This window comes from Hyla sarda, unplaced genomic scaffold (genome assembly GCF_029499605.1).
Source record: "Hyla sarda isolate aHylSar1 unplaced genomic scaffold, aHylSar1.hap1 scaffold_2055, whole genome shotgun sequence".
In the NCBI taxonomy this organism is placed as follows: Eukaryota; Metazoa; Chordata; class Amphibia; order Anura; family Hylidae; genus Hyla; species Hyla sarda.
The window spans coordinates 5,399-25,000 of NW_026608719.1; the positions used below are offsets into that span (position 1 = coordinate 5,399).

The 19,602-nt window shown below is 40.9% G+C and overlaps 2 protein-coding genes across 5 annotated transcripts in view; one reads left to right on the top strand and one right to left on the bottom strand.

Annotated features, from left to right (window-relative positions):
- The first annotated feature begins 2,312 nt into the window (after positions 1-2,312).
- On the top strand, positions 2,313-15,619 carry LOC130318581 (phosphatidylserine decarboxylase proenzyme, mitochondrial-like). 2 transcript variants are annotated; one of them, XM_056552892.1, is made up of 8 exons: positions 2,313-2,436; positions 9,683-9,753; positions 11,063-11,195; positions 11,704-11,934; positions 12,718-12,850; positions 13,376-13,513; positions 13,860-14,020; positions 15,213-15,619. In XM_056552892.1, exons 2-8 carry the CDS (start codon positions 9,701-9,703, stop codon positions 15,435-15,437), a joined length of 1,074 nt encoding a protein of 357 aa, XP_056408867.1. In that variant the 5' UTR covers positions 2,313-2,436; positions 9,683-9,700; the 3' UTR covers positions 15,438-15,619. The 2 variants fall into 2 exon arrangements, with proteins under 2 accessions (XP_056408867.1, XP_056408868.1); XM_056552893.1 differs by lacking the exon at positions 2,313-2,436 and adding an exon at positions 8,935-8,950.
- Positions 15,620-15,714: 95 nt separating this feature from the next.
- Positions 15,715-19,602, bottom strand: part of HYLS1 (HYLS1 centriolar and ciliogenesis associated) — a 6,646-nt gene continuing 2,758 nt past the window's right edge. The window contains exons 2-3 of one of the 3 annotated variants that reach the window (XR_008865080.1): positions 15,818-16,845; positions 15,721-15,751 (exon numbers count right to left, since the gene is read on the bottom strand). Coding sequence is in view for 2 of the 3 variants with exons in the window: in XM_056552895.1 (XP_056408870.1) it covers positions 15,950-16,825 (876 nt within the window). In the remaining variant the exon portion in view is untranslated. Of the gene's footprint in view, positions 16,846-19,602 lie in introns of all 3 variants that reach the window. The other 2 variants (XM_056552895.1, XM_056552894.1) reach the window with 2 other exon arrangements.

A 19,602-nucleotide genomic window follows, 5' to 3' on the forward strand; every position in this document is an offset into this window, starting at 1 on the left:
ACGGTTCTGTATACACATTATATTACATGTATAGATGATATATTCTCCACAATATTCCATTATATAACATTATATACGGTTCTGTATACACATTATATTACATGTATAGATGATATATTCTCCACAATATTCCATTATATAACATTATATACGGTTCTGTATACACATTATATTACATGTATAGATGATATATTCTCCACAATATTCCATTATATAACATTATATACGGTTCTGTATACACATTATATTACATGTATAGATGATATAATCTCCACAATATTCCATTATATAACATTATATACGGTTCTGTATACACATTATATTACATGTATAGATGATATATTCTCCACAATATTCCATTATATAACATTATATACGGTTCTGTATACACATTATATTACATGTATAGATGATATAATCTCCACAATATTCCATTATATAACATTATATACGGTTCTGTATACACATTATATTACATGTATAGATGATATAATCTCCACAATATTCCATTATATAACATTATATACGGTTCTGTATACACATTATATTACATGTATAGATGATATATTCTCCACAATATTCCATTATATAACATTATATACGGTTCTGTATACACATTATATTACATGTATAGATGATATATTCTCCACAATATTCCATTATATAACATTATATACGGTTCTGTATACACATTATATTACATGTATAGATGATATATTCTCCACAATATTCCATTATATAACATTATATACGGTTCTGTATACACATTATATTACATGTATAGATGATATAATCTCCACAATATTCCATTATTATATAACATTATATACGGTTCTGTATACACATTATATTACATGTATAGATGATATATTCTCCACAATATTCCATTATATAACATTATATACGGTTCTGTATACACATTATATTACATGTATAGATGATATATTCTCCACAATATTCCATTATATAACATTATATACGGTTCTGTATACACATTATATTACATGTATAGATGATATAATCTCCATAATATTCCATTATTATATAACATTATATACGGTTCTGTATACACATTATATTACATGTATAGATGATATATTCTACACAATATTCCATTATATAACATTACATACGGTTCTGTATACACATTATATTACATGTACAGATGATATAATCTCCACAATATTCCATTATTATATAACATTATATTACATGTCTAGATGATATATTCTCCACAATATTCCATTATATAACATTATATACGGTTCTGTATACACATTATATTACATGTATAGATGATATAATCTCCACAATATTCCATTATATAACATTATATACGGTTCTGTATACACATTATATTACATGTATAGATGATATAATCTCCACAATATTCCATTATATAACATTATATACGGTTCTGTATACACATTATATTACATGTATAGATGATATATTCTCCACAATATTCCATTATATAACATTATATACGGTTCTGTATACACATTATATTACATGTATAGATGATATATTCTCCACAATATTCCATTATATAACATTATATACGGTTCTGTATACACATTATATTACATGTATAGATGATATAATCTCCACAATATTCCATTATATAACATTATATACGGTTCTGTATACACATTATATTACATGTATAGATGATATAATCTCCACAATATTCCATTATATAACATTATATACGGTTCTGTATACACATTATATTACATGTATAGATTATATAATCTCCACAATATTCCATTATATAACATTATATACGGTTCTGTATACACATTATATTACATGTATAGATGATATATTCTCCACAATATTCCATTATATAACATTATATACGGTTCTGTATACACATTATATTACATGTATAGATGATATATTCTCCACAATATTCCATTATATAACATTATATACGGTTCTGTATACACATTATATTACATGTATAGATGATATATTCTACACAATATTCCATTATATTACATTATATACGGTTCTGTATATTTGACCTCTCCCCTGATCCCAGGAGCTCACAATCTAAACTCTCTGATAAGGAACCTGAGGGTGTCAGGAAAGTAAAGAACAGGGGGTTGAAGGCAGATTACAGCTTTTTTTGGATTGGACCCCTGGGGCCCCAGAAAGAAGACAGTGTTAACCCCTGATCTGCTGTGTATTCTTTCGGGGGAAAAAAAACACATTCAATGCTTAGTAAATGGCCCTTGTCCCTTTAATAAAAAAAGCTTCCAGCACACGAGGAGTAAATGGTCAGAGTCCGCCCCCTCTTGGCTCTGCGGCCAGATTGGCTGCCAGATCTCAGCTCATGAGCTGACACTCCATAAAGGGTCCACATCATCTGTATCCTGTATATAGTGTGACCAGGAAAAGGAGGCGCGTGACTGCTGTATACTGAGTATTGTATGTAATATGTGCTGTATACTGAGTATTATATGTAATATGTGCCGTATACTGAGTATTATATGTAATATGTGCCGTATACTGAGTATTGTATGTAATATGTGCTGTATACTGAGTATTGTATGTAATATGTGCCGTATACTGAGTATTGTATGTAATATGTGCTGTATACTACGCTGTATGTAATATGTGCCGTGTACTGAGTATTGTATGTAATATGTGCTGTATACTGAGTATTGTATGTAATGTGTGCTGTATACTACGCTGTATGTAATATGTGCTGTATACTGAGTATTATATGTAATATGTGCCGTATACTGAGTATTATATGTAATATGTGCCGTATACTGAGTATTGTATGTAATGTGTGCTGTATACTGAGTATTGTATGTAATGTGCTGTATACTGAGTATTGTATGTAATATGTGCTGTATACTGAGTATTATATGTAATATGTGCCGTATACTGAGTATTATATGTAATATGTGCCGTATACTGAGTATTGTATGTAATATGTGCCGTATACTGAGTATTGTATGTAATATGTGCTGTATACTGAGTATTGTATGTAATATGTGCCGTATACTGAGTATTATATGTAATATGTGCCGTATACTGAGTATTGTATGTAATATGTGCTGTATACTGAGTATTATATGTAATATGTGCTGTATACTGAGTATTGTATGTAATATGTGCTGTATACTGAGTATTGTATGTAATATGTGCTGTATACTGAGTATTGTATGTAATGTGTGCTGTATACTGAGTATTGTATGTAATGTGTGCCGTATACTGAGTATTGTATGTAATATGTGCCGTATACTGAGTATTGTATGTAATATGTGCCGTATACTTAGTATTGTATGTAATATGTGCTGTATACTGAGTATTGTATGTAATATGTGCTGTATACTGAGTATTGTATGTAATATGTGCTGTATACTGAGTATTGTATGTAATATGTGCTGTATACTGAGTATTGTATGTAATATGTGCTGTATACTGAGTATTGTATGTAATATGTGCTGTATACTGAGTATTGTATGTAATATGTGCCGTATACTGAGTATTGTATGTAATGTGTGCTGTATACTACGCTGTATGTAATATGTGCCGTATACTGAGTATTGTATGTAATATGTGCTGTATACTACGCTGTATGTAATATGTGCTGTATACTACGCTGTATGTAATATGTGCCGTATACTGAGTATTGTATGTAATATGTGCTGTATACTACGCTGTATGTAATATGTGCTGTATACTGAGTATTGTATGTAATATGTGCTGTATACTGAGTATTGTATGTAATGTGTGCTGTATACTACGCTGTATGTAATATGTGCTGTATACTGAGTATTGTATGTAATATGTGCTGTATACTGAGTATTGTATGTAATGTGTGCTGTATACTGAGTATTGTATGTAATATGTGCTGTATACTGAGTATTGTATGTAATATGTGCTGTATACTGAGTATTGTATGTAATGTGTGCTGTATACTGAGTATTGTATGTAATATGTGCCGTATACTGAGTATTGTATGTAATATGTGCTGTATACTGAGTATTGTATGTAATATGTGCTGTATACTGAGTATTGTATGTAATGTGTGCTGTATACTGAGTATTGTATGTAATATGTGCCGTATACTGAGTATTGTATGTAATATGTGCTGTATACTGAGTATTGTATGTAATATGTGCTGTATACTGAGTATTGTATGTAATGTGTGCTGTATACTACGCTGTATGTAATATGTGCTGTATACTGAGTATTGTATGTAATATGTGCTGTATACTGAGTATTGTATGTAATGTGTGCTGTATACTACGCTGTATGTAATATGTGCTGTATACTGAGTATTGTATGTAATATGTGCTGTATACTGAGTATTGTATGTAATATGTGCTGTATACTACGCTGTATGTAATATGTGCCGTATACTGAGTATTGTATGTAATGTGTGCTGTATACTACGCTGTATGTAATATGTGCCGTATACTGAGTATTGTATGTAATATGTGCCGTATACTGAGTATTGTATGTAATATGTGCTGTATACTACGCTGTATGTAATATGTGCTGTATACTGAGTATTGTATGTAATATGTGCTGTATACTGAGTATTGTATGTAATATGTGCTGTATACTGAGTATTGTATGTAATATGTGCTGTATACTACGCTGTATGTAATATGTGCCGTATACTGAGTATTGTATGTAATGTGCTGTATACTGAGTATTGTATGTAATATGTGCTGTATACTGAGTATTGCATGTAATATGTGCTGTATACTGAGTATTATATGTAATATGTGCTGTATACTGAGTATTGTATGTAATATGTGCCGTATACTGAGTATTGTATGTAATATGTGCCGTATACTGAGTATTGTATGTAATATGTGCTGTATACTGAGTATTGTATGTAATATGTGCCGTATACTGAGTATTGTATGTAATATGTGCTGTATACTGAGTATTGTATGTAATATGTGCTGTATACTGAGTATTGTATGTAATATGTGCTGTATACTGAGTATTGTATGTAATATGTGCTGTATACTACACTGTATGTAATGTGCTGTATACTACGCTGTATGTAATATGTGCCGTATACTGAGTATTGTATGTAATATGTGCTGCATACTACGCTGTATGTAATATGTGCTGTATACTACGCTGTATGTAATATGTGCTGTATACTACGCTGTATGTAATATGTGCTGTATACTACGCTGTATGTAATATGTGCTGTATACTACGCTGTATGTAATATGTGCTGTATACTACGCTGTATGTAATGTGCTGTATACTACGCTGTATGTAATTTGTGCTGTATACTGAGTATTATATGTAATATGTGCTGTATACTGAGTATTGTATGTAATATGTGCTGTATACTGAGTATTGTATGTAATATGTGCTGTATACTGAATATTGTATGTAATATGTGCTGTATACTACGCTGTATGTAATATGTGCCGTATACTGAGTATTGTATGTAATATGTGCTGTATACTGAGTATTGTATGTAATATGTGCTGTATACTGAGTATTGTATGTAATGTGTGCTGTATACTGAGTATTGTATGTAATGTGTGCTGTATACTGAGTATTGTATGTAATGTGTGCTGTATACTGAGTATTGTATGTAATGTGTGCTGTATACTGAGTATTGTATGTAATGTGTGCTGTATACTGAGTATTGTATGTAATGTGCCGTATACTGAGTATTGTATGTAATATGTGCTGTATACTGAGTATTGTATGTAATGTGTGCTGTATACTGAGTATTGTATGTAATGTGTGCTGTATACTGAGTATTGTATGTAATGTGTGCTGTATACTGAGTATTGTATGTAATATGTGCCGTATACTACGCTGTATGTAATATGTGCCGTATACTGAGTATTGTATGTAATATGTGCTGTATACTGAGTATTGTATGTAATATGTGCCGTATACTGAGTATTGGATGTAATATGTGCCGTATACTGAGTATTGGATGTAATATGTGCCGTATACTGAGTGTTGTATGTAATATGTGCCGTATACTGAGTATTGTATGTAATATGTGCCGTATACTGAGTATTGTATGTAATATGTGCCGTATACTGAGTATTGTATGTAATATGTGCCGTATACTGAGTATTGGATGTAATATGTGCCGTATACTGAGTATTGGATGTAATATGTGCCGTATACTGAGTATTGGATGTAATATGTGCCGTATACTGAGTATTGTATGTAATATGTGCTGTATACTGAGGATTGTATGTAATATGTGCCGTATACTGAGTATTGTATGTAATATGTGCCGTATACTGAGTATTGTATGTAATATGTGCCGTATACTGAGTATTGTATGTAATATGTGCCGTATACTGAGTATTGTATGTAATATGTGCCGTATACTGAGTATTGTATGTAATATGTGCTGTATACTGAGTATTGTATGTAATATGTGCCGTATACTGAGTATTGTATGTAATATGTGCTGTATACTGAGTATTGTATGTAATATGTGCTGTATACTGAGTATTGTATGTAATATGTGCCGTATACTGAGTATTGTATGTAATATGTGCCGTATACTGAGTATTGTATGTAATATGTGCTGTATACTGAGTATTGTATGTAATATGTGCCGTATACTGAGTATTGTATGTAATATGTGCTGTATACTGAGTATTGTATGTAATATGTGCTGTATACTGAGTATTGTATGTAATGTGTGCTGTATACTACGCTGTATGTAATATGTGCTGTATACTGAGTATTGTATGTAATATGTGCCGTATACTGAGTATTGTATGTAATATGTGCCGTATACTGAGTATTGTATGTAATATGTGCTGTATACTACGCTGTATGTAATATGTGCTGTATACTGAGTATTGTATGTAATATGCTGTATACTGAGTATTGTATGTAATATGTGCTGTATACTGAGTATTGTATGTAATATGTGCCGTATACTGAGTATTGTATGTAATATGTGCTGTATACTGAGTATTATATGTAATATGTGCTGTATACTGAGTATTGTATGTAATATGTGCTGTATACTGAATATTGTATGTAATATGTGCTGTATACTACGCTGTATGTAATGTGCTGTATACTACGCTGTATGTAATTTGTGCTGTATACTGAGTATTATATGTAATATGTGCTGTATACTGAGTATTGTATGTAATATGTGCTGTATACTGAGTATTGTATGTAATATGTGCTGTATACTGAATATTGTATGTAATATGTGCTGTATACTACGCTGTATGTAATATGTGCCGTATACTGAGTATTGTATGTAATATGTGCTGTATACTGAGTATTGTATGTAATATGTGCTGTATACTGAGTATTGTATGTAATGTGTGCTGTATACTGAGTATTGTATGTAATGTGTGCTGTATACTGAGTATTGTATGTAATGTGTGCTGTATACTGAGTATTGTATGTAATGTGTGCTGTATACTGAGTATTGTATGTAATGTGTGCTGTATACTGAGTATTGTATGTAATGTGCCGTATACTGAGTATTGTATGTAATATGTGCTGTATACTGAGTATTGTATGTAATGTGTGCTGTATACTGAGTATTGTATGTAATGTGTGCTGTATACTGAGTATTGTATGTAATGTGTGCTGTATACTGAGTATTGTATGTAATATGTGCCGTATACTACGCTGTATGTAACGTGTGCCGTATACTGAGTATTGTATGTAATATGTGCCGTATACTGAGTATTGTATGTAATATGTGCTGTATACTGAGTATTGTATGTAATGTGTGCTGTATACTGAGTATTGTATGTAATATGTGCTGTATACTGAGTATTGTATGTAATATGTGCTGTATACTGAGTATTGTATGTAATATGTGCTGTATACTGAGTATTGTATGTAATATGTGCTGTATACCGAGTATTGTATGTAATATGTGCTGTATACTGAGTATTGTATGTAATATGTGCTGTATACTGAGTATTGTATGTAATATGTGCCGTATACTACGCTGTATGTAACGTGTGCCGTATACTGAGTATTGTATGTAATATGTGCTGTATACCGAGTATTGTATGTAATATGTGCTGTATACTACGCTGTATGTAATATGTGCTGTATACTACGCTGTATGTAATATGTGCTGTATACTGAGTATTGTATGTAATATGTGCTGTATACTGAGTATTGTATGTAATATGTGCTGTATACTGAGTATTGTATGTAATATGTGCTGTATACTGAGTATTGTATGTTATATATGCCATATACTGAGTATTGTATGTAATATGTGCTGTATACTGAGTATTGTATGTAATATGTGCTGTATACTACGCTGTATGTAATGTGTGCCGTATACTGAGTATTGTATGTAATATGTGCTGTATACTGAGGATTGTATGTAATGTGTGCTGTATACTGAGTATTGTATGTAATATGTGCTGTATACTGAGGATTGTATGTAATATGTGCCGTATACTGAGTATTGTATGTAATATGTGCCGTATACTGAGTATTGTATGTAATATGTGCTGTATACTGAGTATTGTATGTAATGTGTGCTGTATACTGAGGATTGTATGTAATATGTGCTGTATACTGAGTATTGTATGTAATGTGTGCCGTATACTGAGTATTGTATGTAATATGTGCCGTATACTGAGTATTGTATGTAATGTGTGCTGTATACTGAGTATTGTATGTAATATGTGCTGTATACTGAGGATTGTATGTAATATGTGCCGTATACTGAGTATTGTATGTAATATGTGCTGTATACTGAGTATTGTATGTAATATGTGCTGTATACTGAGTATTGTATGTAATGTGTGCTGTATACTGAGTATTGTATGTAATATGTGCTGTATACTGAGTATTGTATGTAATATGTGCCGTATACTGAGTATTGGATGTAATATGTGCCGTATACTGAGTATTGTATGTAATATGTGCCGTATACTGAGTATTGTATGTAATATGTGCTGTATACTACGCTGTATGTAATATGTGCCGTATACTGAGTATTGTATGTAATATGTGCTGTATACTGAGTATTGTATGTAATATGTGCCGTATACTGAGTATTGGATGTAATATGTGCCGTATACTGAGTATTGGATGTAATATGTGCCGTATACTGAGTATTGGATGTAATATGTGCCGTATACTGAGTATTGTATGTAATATGTGCCGTATACTGAGTATTGTATGTAATATGTGCCGTATACTGAGTATTGTATGTAATATGTGCCGTATACTGAGTATTGTATGTAATATGTGCCGTATACTGAGTATTGTATGTAATATGTGCCGTATACTGAGTATTGGATGTAATATGTGCCGTATACTGAGTATTGGATGTAATATGTGCCGTATACTGAGTATTGTATGTAATATGTGCTGTATACTGAGGATTGTATGTAATATGTGCCGTATACTGAGTATTGTATGTAATATGTGCCGTATACTGAGTATTGTATGTAATATGTGCTGTATACTGAGTATTGTATGTAATATGTGCCGTATACTGAGTATTGTATGTAATATGTGCCGTATACTGAGTATTGTATGTAATATGTGCTGTATACTGAGTATTGTATGTAATATGTGCCGTATACTGAGTATTGTATGTAATATGTGCTGTATACTGAGTATTGTATGTAATATGTGCTGTATACTGAGTATTGTATGTAATATGTATATGACTTTTCTTACTGTATATTTACAGGTTTCATCTTGATGCACCATGTGCAAAGCAACAGCCCATTCTGGAAGTGGAGTTCAAAGGTCAAAGAAATGGTGTGTACCCCTCATCAGACACACTTACCTGCTCAGGACATACATATACCCCTCATCAGACACACTTACCTGCTCAGGACATACATATACCCCTCATCAGACACACTTACCTGCTCAGGACATACATATACCCCTCATCAGACACACTTACCTGCTCAGGACATACATATACCCCTCATCAGACACACTTACCTGCTCAGGACATACATATACCCCTCATCAGACACACTTACCTGCTCAGGACATACATATACCCCTCATCAGACACACTTACCTGCTCAGGACATACATATTCCCCTCATCAGACACACTTACCTGCTCAGGACATACATATACCCCTCATCAGACACACTTACCTGCTCAGGACATACATATACCCCTCATCAGACACACTTACCTGCTCAGGACATACATATACCCCTCATCAGACACACTTACCTGCTCAGGACATACATATACCCCTCATCAGACACACTTACCTGCTCAGGACATACATATACCCCTCATCAGACACACTTACCTGCTCAGGACATACATATACCCCTCATCAGACACACTTATCTGCTCAGGACATACATATACCCCTCATCCCACACACTTACCTTCTCAGGACATACATATACCCCCCATCAGACACACTTATCTGCTCAGGACATACATATACCCTCATCCCACACACTTATCTGCCCAGGACATACATATACCCCTCATTAGACACACTTACCTGCTCAGGACATACATATACCCCTCATCAGACACACTTATCTGCTCAGGACATACATATACCCCTCATCAGACACACTTACCTGCTCAGGACATACATATACCCCTCATCCCACACACTTACCTGCTCAGGACATACATATACCCCTCATCCCACACACTTACCTGCTCAGGACATACATATACCCCTCATCAGACACACTTATCTGCTCAGGACATACATATACCCCTCATCAGACACACTTACCTGCTCAGGACATACATATACCCCTCATCAGACACACTTATCTGCTCAGGACATACATATACCCCTCATCCCACACACTTACCTGCTCAGGACATACATATACCCTTCATCAGACACACTTACCTGCTCAGGACATACATATACCCCTCATCAGACACACTTACCTGCCCAGGACATACATATACCCCTCGTCACACACACTTGCCTGCCCAGGACATACATATACCCCTCATCAGACACACTTAGTTCCCTTCATCTACCTTCCATCTTTTCCTGTTCCTCACATCCTCCTTCATCCCCTTAGACGTCCCTCCCCCTAAATCTCCTCTTCGTACACAGGTTATCAGTTCCTCGCCTTTCTATTAAGCGCCGGATCGGGCAGCTACGACCACCGTTTCTTCGCTTACGGTCCTGGCAGATCCTAAAACCCCTGGCGAAGGCCGGTTTACACCCAACTACACGGGTCAGCCGGGTGAGTACAGATGCTCTAGTGTTAGCATGGGGCGGTGTATCTGATGGTGCCTCGCGGTCTTTTCACAGGTTACACTGTTTGTTTCCATGTCCACAAACCTCCAGCACCACAGAAGAATCTTGTGGGGCCCGGATTGAACCAACAAATGCCCACCTCCAATGACTTTGCTTCAAACCTTTTCTATAGGCGCATTTCTGGGTCATTCAACCTCTTCAGAGTGAAACGCCTTTCTAGGTCGATCGGACTTATTCAGGCTGCGATGCGTTTCTAGGTCAATCCTTTTATTTAGGACTAGACCTGAAAGAGGTCAGTTTGACCTAGAAACGTGTCATTTTATACATTTGTTATACTTCCCTCCCGAGTGTGTGCGGTCCCATCAGCACCCCGCAGAGTGGTATAATGATTGGAGACTTCAGTAAGCTCATCACTAGGGGGCGCTGTATCATCTGAACTACCAGGAAATGTATTTTTCTATTTGTCTTGACTGCCGCCATCTTCTCGCCCACAGGCTGTATACACCAGAGCGCCCACGCGCCTCCTGTCTCGCCTTTGGGGACTGTTGAATGAGGTTAGCCTGCCCCACTGGCTGCGGCGCCCCCTTCTGTCCATGTATGTCTGGGCATTCTCTGTAAACATGCAAGAAGCTGAAGTGGAAGATCTTAACAGATACAAGAATCTGGGGGAGCTATTCCGGCGTCCATTAAAGGCGACCGCTCGCACCATTTCTCCTCAGTACTTAGTGAGTATGGTGAACTTCAACCTCTCGCACTACCGTCAGCTCTTCTGCCTACTCCGTCCTAACACACAGTGTTATTGCTTTCTTGTAGGGATTAGGCCTCACATGTCCTTTACTTTACTTCTCAGCTTCTTCTCAGTAAGTGTCTCTGCTGCCCTCAGTTAGGGTTAGGCCAGAAATACCAAATCTCCACAATCCAAGGAAATGGCCGTAAAGTGTAACCGAATAATGGATGGGGATGGTCTTAGATAATCCATAGCAGGAGATCACTCGTGTCCTGAGGAAGGTGTGGTTGGTCGGTGACTGCTCTTCCAGTCTATAGAAGAGGCAATGGGCCATCCAGCTTTGCTTGTCCTCGGCTGATCACTTGTCTGTCCTGAGGACGGTGTGGTTGGTTGGCGACTGCTCTTCCAGTCTATAGAAGAGGCAATGGGCCATCCAGCTTTGCTTGTCCTCGGCTGATCACTTGTCTGTCCTGAGGACGGTGTGGTTGGTTGGCGACTGCTCTTCCAGTCTATAGAAGAGGCAATGGGCCATCCAGCTTTGCTTGTCCTCGGCTGATCACTTGTCTGTCCTGAGGACGGTGTGGTTGGTTGGCGACTGCTCTTCCAGTCTATAGAAGAGGCAATGGGCCATCCAGCTTTGCTTGTCCTCGGCTGATCACTTGTCTGTCCTGAGGATGGTGTGGTTGGTTGGTGACTGCTCTTCCAGTCTATAGATGAGGCTGTCTTCTTGTATGTAGCCTGGATCACATTCACCATTACTCTGTATATCTGTGTCTTGTAGGTCAGTCCTTGTGATGGTCGGGTCCTACATTGTGGCCGAACCCGCGGTTCACAGATTGAACAAGTGAAAGGTCTCTCGTATTCATTGGAGAACTTCCTGGGAACTCAAGACTGGCGGGAGTCAGGATACTCCGGTACACAACAGACTCCTCCCTACCAAAAAAAAATTTGTAGATGTGCAGTGGTGTCAGCCTGTCACATGTGGCCAGTCTGAAGCTTGTCCGGTCCTACTGATCCACTGAGGACGTGGCACAACGTTATAGTCAGATCTTGCTGTCCAGAGTCGTCCCTACAGTCCTCACACAGCACTGCTATATACCCTGTATGGTGGGACCAGCGGCAGCTTTGTCTTCTCCATAGTAATTTATCCCACGTGTCTCCACACTGACCACGCAGGAGACTCTTAGGGTGCTTTCACACTACGTTTGTAGTGTACGGTTGCTGGATCCGTCCGCTCCCGTATCCCAGCCGGATCCTGCCCGAACCCCGTTCATTTCAATGAGCTGACCGGAGTCAAACGCTGACTCCGGTTGTCTCATTTTTGCCCCGTATGCTGTTTTTTGATCGGACCTAAAAACCGTGGTATACCAGCAACAAACGTAGTGTGAAAGTACCCTTAGACAGGTCTTTCTTGCTGTTGACATCTTTTTTTGTTCTAGACCTTAAATTTGTGAAGCAGTTGGGCGTCCGTCCCTCTAATCGTCTCTACCACCACGTTGTGTACTTGGCTCCAGGAGATTATCATCGATTCCATTCTCCGGCCGACTGGAGCATTCAGCACCGAAGACATTTTCCAGGTAAACTCAGTGCACATTATGGCTGATGGAATATGGCCTTTCCTGTCCGTGTCCCTCCTGCGCACAGTCACATCCAGTGGAACATTCCATGTCCCTCCTCCACACAGCCACATATACTGGAACAGTCGCTGTTCCTCCTCCTCACCGCCACATCTGCTGGAACAGTCAGTGTTCCTCCTCCACACAGCCACATCTGCTGGAACAGTCAGTGTTCCTCCTCAGCACAGCCACATCTACTGGAACAGTCAGTGGTCCTCCTCCTCACAGCCACATCTGCTGGAACAGTCAGTGTTCCTCCTGCGCAGTCACATCCAGTGGAATTAATCTTTCTTTCTGCTCCCTCTAGGATCCTTGCTCTCAGTCAGCCCCCATGTTGCCCGATGGGTCCCTGAACTATTCTGTCAGAATGAGCGTGTGGTTCTCAGTGGACAATGGCAGTTTGGCTTCTTCTCCCTTACTGCTGTAGGTGCCACCAATGTCGGCTCCATCCGCATCTATGGTGATTCAGTAAGTACCACATCTCCCAAGATAAGTTAATTGCTGATCCACCCATACACATAAAAGCTGGGGGCACAGCTGAGGGAGAACGCAGCAGATGGGCGCACCATGGTGTGGGAGAAAAGTGTGGGGGAAAAGTGTTGACGAGGTGCACAGTGTTGGGGGAAAGTTGTTGGCGAGGGGCACAGTGTTGGGGGAAAGTTGTTGGCGAGGGGCACAGTGTTGGGGGAAAGGCATTGGCGAGGGGCACAGTGTTGGGGGAAAGGCATTGGCGAGGGGCAGTGTTGGGAGGGAAGGTGTTGGCGAAGGGCAGTGTTGGGAGGGAAGGTGTTGGCGAGGGGCACAGTGTTGGGAGGGAAGGTGTTGGTGAGGTGCACAGTTGGGGGGGGAAGGCATAACTGGGTGCACAGAAGGGGAAGAAGCTTGGTGCAGTGTTGGAGCAGAAGAGGGGAAGAAAAGCAGAGATGGCGCAATATAGTGCAATTGTAATAGGTTGGACAGTTGTCAAAAGTAAGAATATTGCTCACTTACGCGTGTTGTGCAGGTAGGCACAACACTGGCGATCGCATGTAACAGGTAGCAGTGTGCAGTGTAAGGAGGCAGCCTGCCGTCGGTCCCGCTGTGCCAGTGGTGTAGATACAAGGAGGAAACAGCTGGTTCTGGGAAAACCTGGCGAGACCACCGCAGAACTCCGGCAGAAAAATCTGATTTCGGCTATAAGGTGCACACCCTAGAGTTGTGTACAAATGCAGGCTTTATTATTTCATAAAACATGCATGATAAATGGGACAACGTGTTTCAAAGGTTCGTCTCTCTTCTTCAGGTCCTTTTTCAGGAAAAGGACCTGAAGAAGGATGAACCTTTGAAATGCGTTGTCCCATTTATCCTGCATGTTTTCTGAAATAATAAAACCTGCTTTTGTACACAACTCTCGGGTGAACACCTTATAGCCAAAATCAGATTTTTCTGCCGGAGTTCTGCGGTAGCCTCACCAGGTTCTCCCAGAACCAGCTGTTTCCTCCTTGGTGCAGTGTTGGGGGAAGGTGTTGGCGAAGTGCACAGTGTTGCTGGGGGGGGGGGGGGGGGGGAAAGGCATGACTGGGTGCACAGATGGGGAAGAAGCTTGGTGCACAGTGTTGGAGGGATGGGAGTCACCGGATGACAGACATCATTTCTGATAAACTCATTTTCCTCTTTCAAGAACCTACGCACAAATCATTCTTGTCACAAGAAAGGAAAACATCATGACTGCAGCTACACGGAGCAGTACGGGCCCACCGGCCTAGCCCTGGCAAAGGGGGACCCTCTGGGAGAATTTAACTTTGGTTCCACCATTGTTCTGGTCTTTGAAGGCCCTCGAGATTTCAAGTTTCACACAAAAGGTGGAGAAAGAATCTTCATGGGTGAAGCGCTGGGGGCCCTGTAACTCCTCATGGTCCTCAGTCATGGCCCACCCCTCCTCAGTCATCCCCCACCCCCCTCCTCAGTCATGGCCCACCCTCCTCAGTCATCCCCCACCCCCTCCTCCTCAATCAATGCCTTCCCCTCCCAATCATGCCCCCCCCCCCCCCTACCAGTCATGGTCCGTGGTGCAGGGCGCCCAATACTTCACTTTATTTTAATGTTTTGTGCATTTAATAAAGAGATTTTGCAATAAAATATAAAAAAGTGAATTTATTTTATTCATACAAAAATACATCCAATCACTGATATCACATAATCCATGTAGAATGCAGCAACCTACAAGAAGAAGTGCCTGAGGACTGCAGCAACCTACAGGAAGACGCTTCTGGGGACTGCAGCAACCTACAAGAAGAAGTGCCTGAGGACTGCAGCAACCTACAGGAAGACGCTTCTGGGGACTGCAGCAACCTACAGGAAGACGTGCCTGAGGACTGCAGCAAACTACATGAAGACGTGTCTTAGGATTGCAGCCACCTATGAGGAGCCCCCTCCTGGAAGGTTTCCTTGCACCAGGTCCTGTCGGATGGCCCATCGTAGGCCGTACCTCTTCTTCTCTGTGGGGATCACGTATGAGTTGGGCGTTGGTAGAGCCCGGGGGAGCGGCATGGGTGGGGCTGACATCATCCTCTCTCTGACTCCCCATCGTAGTTCCTTCTTGCTTTTCTCTACAGACACCTGGAAGGCGTCCCAGCTCTGCTTGTATTCTTGGTAGCGGCCTACAGGGTCTGAGCGCTGCCGGTACTGCTCCAGCAGGGAATATGGTGGAAGACGGATAAAGGACTTGACCGCTCGGGACTCTCCACTAGAGACTGTTGAACCTTCTGGATCGGTCTCCATGGACAGCTGGGACTCATCACACACCTGCAGCTGACCGTCACTTTTCCTGCGCATGACTTTACGGGTCAGAACTGGTGGCCTTGGTTTTTGCGTATTCGGAGCACCCACTCTGAGTGTGTGCTTAGTGTAGGAATCTGTGTCGTCATTGTGAGCTGGGGCTTGGAGTGAACGCTCCTGATTTAGAGAAGACCATACAGGGAGCTTGTCCCAACCTTCACCATCCTTTGTGGGCCCTGTGGTGTCTTCAGCAGATCCTGAGGAAACCTCCAGGGGCGCTCGGCTGTGCATCAGATGCTCCAGGTCCTGCTTGAACTGTAGAAGCCTTTGTTGGGGAACAGAGTTGAACCCCAGTAGAGACAGCTCTGAGCGGAGCTCCTCCAGGGAGACTGCCTGCGGAACGTTCCTGAGAGAACACTCCGAGGTAGAGCGGTCATGTGACAGAGATCCGGAGCAGGTGAAACTGAACATAGTCCCAGTGCTGCTGGTGGACAGGAACTCTTGACTGTCAGACATCTTATACCGAGGAGAGGACTCTGGGAAGGAAGCAAGAACAAGGGTCAAAGGTGAACAAGTCCCCCCCCCCCTAATATAACGTGTCACCTAGAGTGCGGGAGGCAGAAGACCTTCAGTGATGATGTACAACACCAAACTAGACACCTGACTAGGAGGAGTCGGGACACACTATAAGGGGCTATGTGATCAGGCATATGGAAGAGGAAGACAATAGAGGAGACATCTGTAGGAGGAAGACAAGAGAGGAGAGGAGACATCTGTAGGAGGAAGACAAGAGAGGAGACATCTTTAAGAGGAAGACAATAGGGGAGAGGAGACATATGTAGGAGGAAGACAGAGGAAAGGAGACATCTGTAAGAGGAAGACAATAGAGGAGACATCTGTAAGAGGAAGACAATAGAGGAAAGGAGACATCTGTAAGAGGAAGACAATAGAGGAAAGGAGACATCTGTAAGAGGAAGACAATAGAGGAAAGGAGACATCTGTAAGAGGAAGACAATAGAGGAAAGGAGACATCTGTAAGAGGAAGACAATAGAGGAGACATCTGTAGGAGGAAGACAAGAGAGGAGACATCTTTAAGAGGAAGACAATAGGGGAGAGGAGACATATGTAGGAGGAAGACAGAGGAAAGGAGACATCTGTAAGAGGAAGACAATAGAGGAGACATCTGTAAGAGGAAGACAATAGAGGAAAGGAGACATCTGTAAGAGGAAGACAATAGAGGAAAGGAGACATCTGTAAGAGGAAGACAATAGAGGAGACATCTGTAGGAGGAAGACAAGAGAGGAGACATCTTTAAGAGGAAGACAATAGGGGAGAGGAGACATATGTAGGAGGAAGACAGAGGAAAGGAGACATCTGTAAGAGGAAGACAATAGAGGAGACATCTGTAAGAGGAAGACAATAGAGGAAAGGAGACATCTGTAAGAGGAAGACAATAGAGGAAAGGAGACATCTGTAAGAGGAAGACAATAGAGGAGACATCTGTAAGAGGAAGACAATAGAGGAGACATCTGTAAGAGGAAGACAATAGGGGGTTGGGGGAGATATCTGTAAGGAAGATAATAGGGGTTGGGGGAGACATCTGTAGGAGGAAGACAATAGGGGTTTGAGGGAGACATCTGTAGGAGGAAGACAATAGGGGGTTGGGGGAGACATCTGTAGGAGGAAGACAATAGGGGTTTGAGGGAGACATCTGTAGGAGGAAGACAATAGGGGGTTGGGGGAGACATCTGTAGGAGGAAGATAACAGGGGGTTGGGGGAGACATCTGTAGGAGGAAGATAACAGGGGGTTGGGGGAGACATCGTTAGGAGGAAGATAACGGGGTTGGGGGAGACATCTGTAGGAGGAAGATAACAGGGGGTTGGGGGAGACATCTGTAGGAGGAAGATAACGGGGTTGGGGGAGACATCTGTAGGAGGAAGATAACAGGGGGTTGGGGGAGACATCTGTAGGAGGAAGATAACAGGGGGCTGGGGGAGACATCAGTAAGGAAGATAATAGGGGGTTGGGGGAGACATCTGTAGGAGGAAGATAACAGGGGGTTGGGGGAGACATCTGTAAGGAAGATAATAGGGGGTTGGGGGAGACATCTGTAGGAGGAAGATAACAGGGGGTTGGGGGAGACATCGTTAGGAGGAAGATAACAGGGGGTTGGGGGAGACATCTGTAGGAGGAAGATAATAGGGGGTTGGGGGAGACATCTGTAGGAGGAAGATAACAGGGGGTTGGGGGAGACATCGTTAGGAGGAAGATAACAGGGGGTTGGGGGAGACATCTGTAAGGAAGATAATAGGGGGTTGGGGGAGACATCTGTAGGAGGAAGATAACAGGGGGTTGGGGGAGACATCTGTAGGAGGAAGATAACAGGGGGTTGGGGGAGACATCTGTAGGAGGAAGATACAGGGGGTTGGGGGAGACATATGTAGGAGGAAGATAACAGGGGGTTGGGGGAGACATCTCTAGGAGGAGGATAATAGGGGGTTGGGGGAGACATCTGTAGGAGGAAGATAATAGGGGGTTGGGGGAGACATCTGTAGGAGGAAGATAATAGGGGGTTGGGGAGACATCTGTAGGAGGAAGATAACAGGGGGTTGGGGGAGACATCTGTAGGAGGAAGATAACAGGGGGTTGGGGGAGACATCTGTAGGAGGAAGATAACAGGGGGTTGGGGGAGACATCTGTAGGAGGAAGATAATAGGGGGTTGGGGGAGACATCAGTAAGGAAGATAACAGGGGGTTGGGGGGACATCTGTAGGAGGAAGATAATAGGGGGTTGGGGGAGACATCAGTAAGGAAGATAACGGGGTTGGGGGAGACATCTGTAGGAGGAAGATAATAGGGGATTGGGGGAGACATCTGTAGGAGGAAGATAATAGGGGATTGGGGGAGACATCTGTAGGAGGAAGATAATAGGGGGTTGGGGGAGACATCTGTAAGGAAGATAATAGGGGGTTGGGGGAGACATCAGTAAGGAAGATAATAGGGGGTTGGGGGAGACATCAGTAAGGAAGATAATAGGGGGTTGGGGGAGACATCTGTAAGGAAGATAACAGGGGTTGGGGAGACATCTGTAGGAGGAAGATAACAGGGGGTTGGGGGAGACATCTGTAGGAGGAAGATAACAGGGGGTTGGGGGAGACATCTGTAGGAGGAAGATAACAGGGGGTTGGGGGAGAAATCAGTAAGGAGGATAATAGGGGGTTGGGGGAGACATCTGTAGGAGGAAGATAACAGGGGGTTGGGGGAGACATCTGTAGGAGGAAGATAACAGG

What these genes read in the sequence shown, in the direction of transcription:
- LOC130318581 (XM_056552892.1), top strand. Translation starts at nt 9,701, where the DNA reads ATGTGCAAAGCAACAGCCCATTCTGGAAGTGGAGTTCAAAGGTCAAAG. An exon ending in CCATTTCTCCTCAGTACTTA is followed by an intron (nt 11,935 to 12,717) that starts GTGAGTATGGTG and finishes TGTGTCTTGTAG; the next exon opens with GTCAGTCCTTGTGATGGTCG. An exon ending in GCACCGAAGACATTTTCCAG is followed by an intron (nt 13,514 to 13,859) that starts GTAAACTCAGTG and finishes TGCTCCCTCTAG; the next exon opens with GATCCTTGCTCTCAGTCAGC.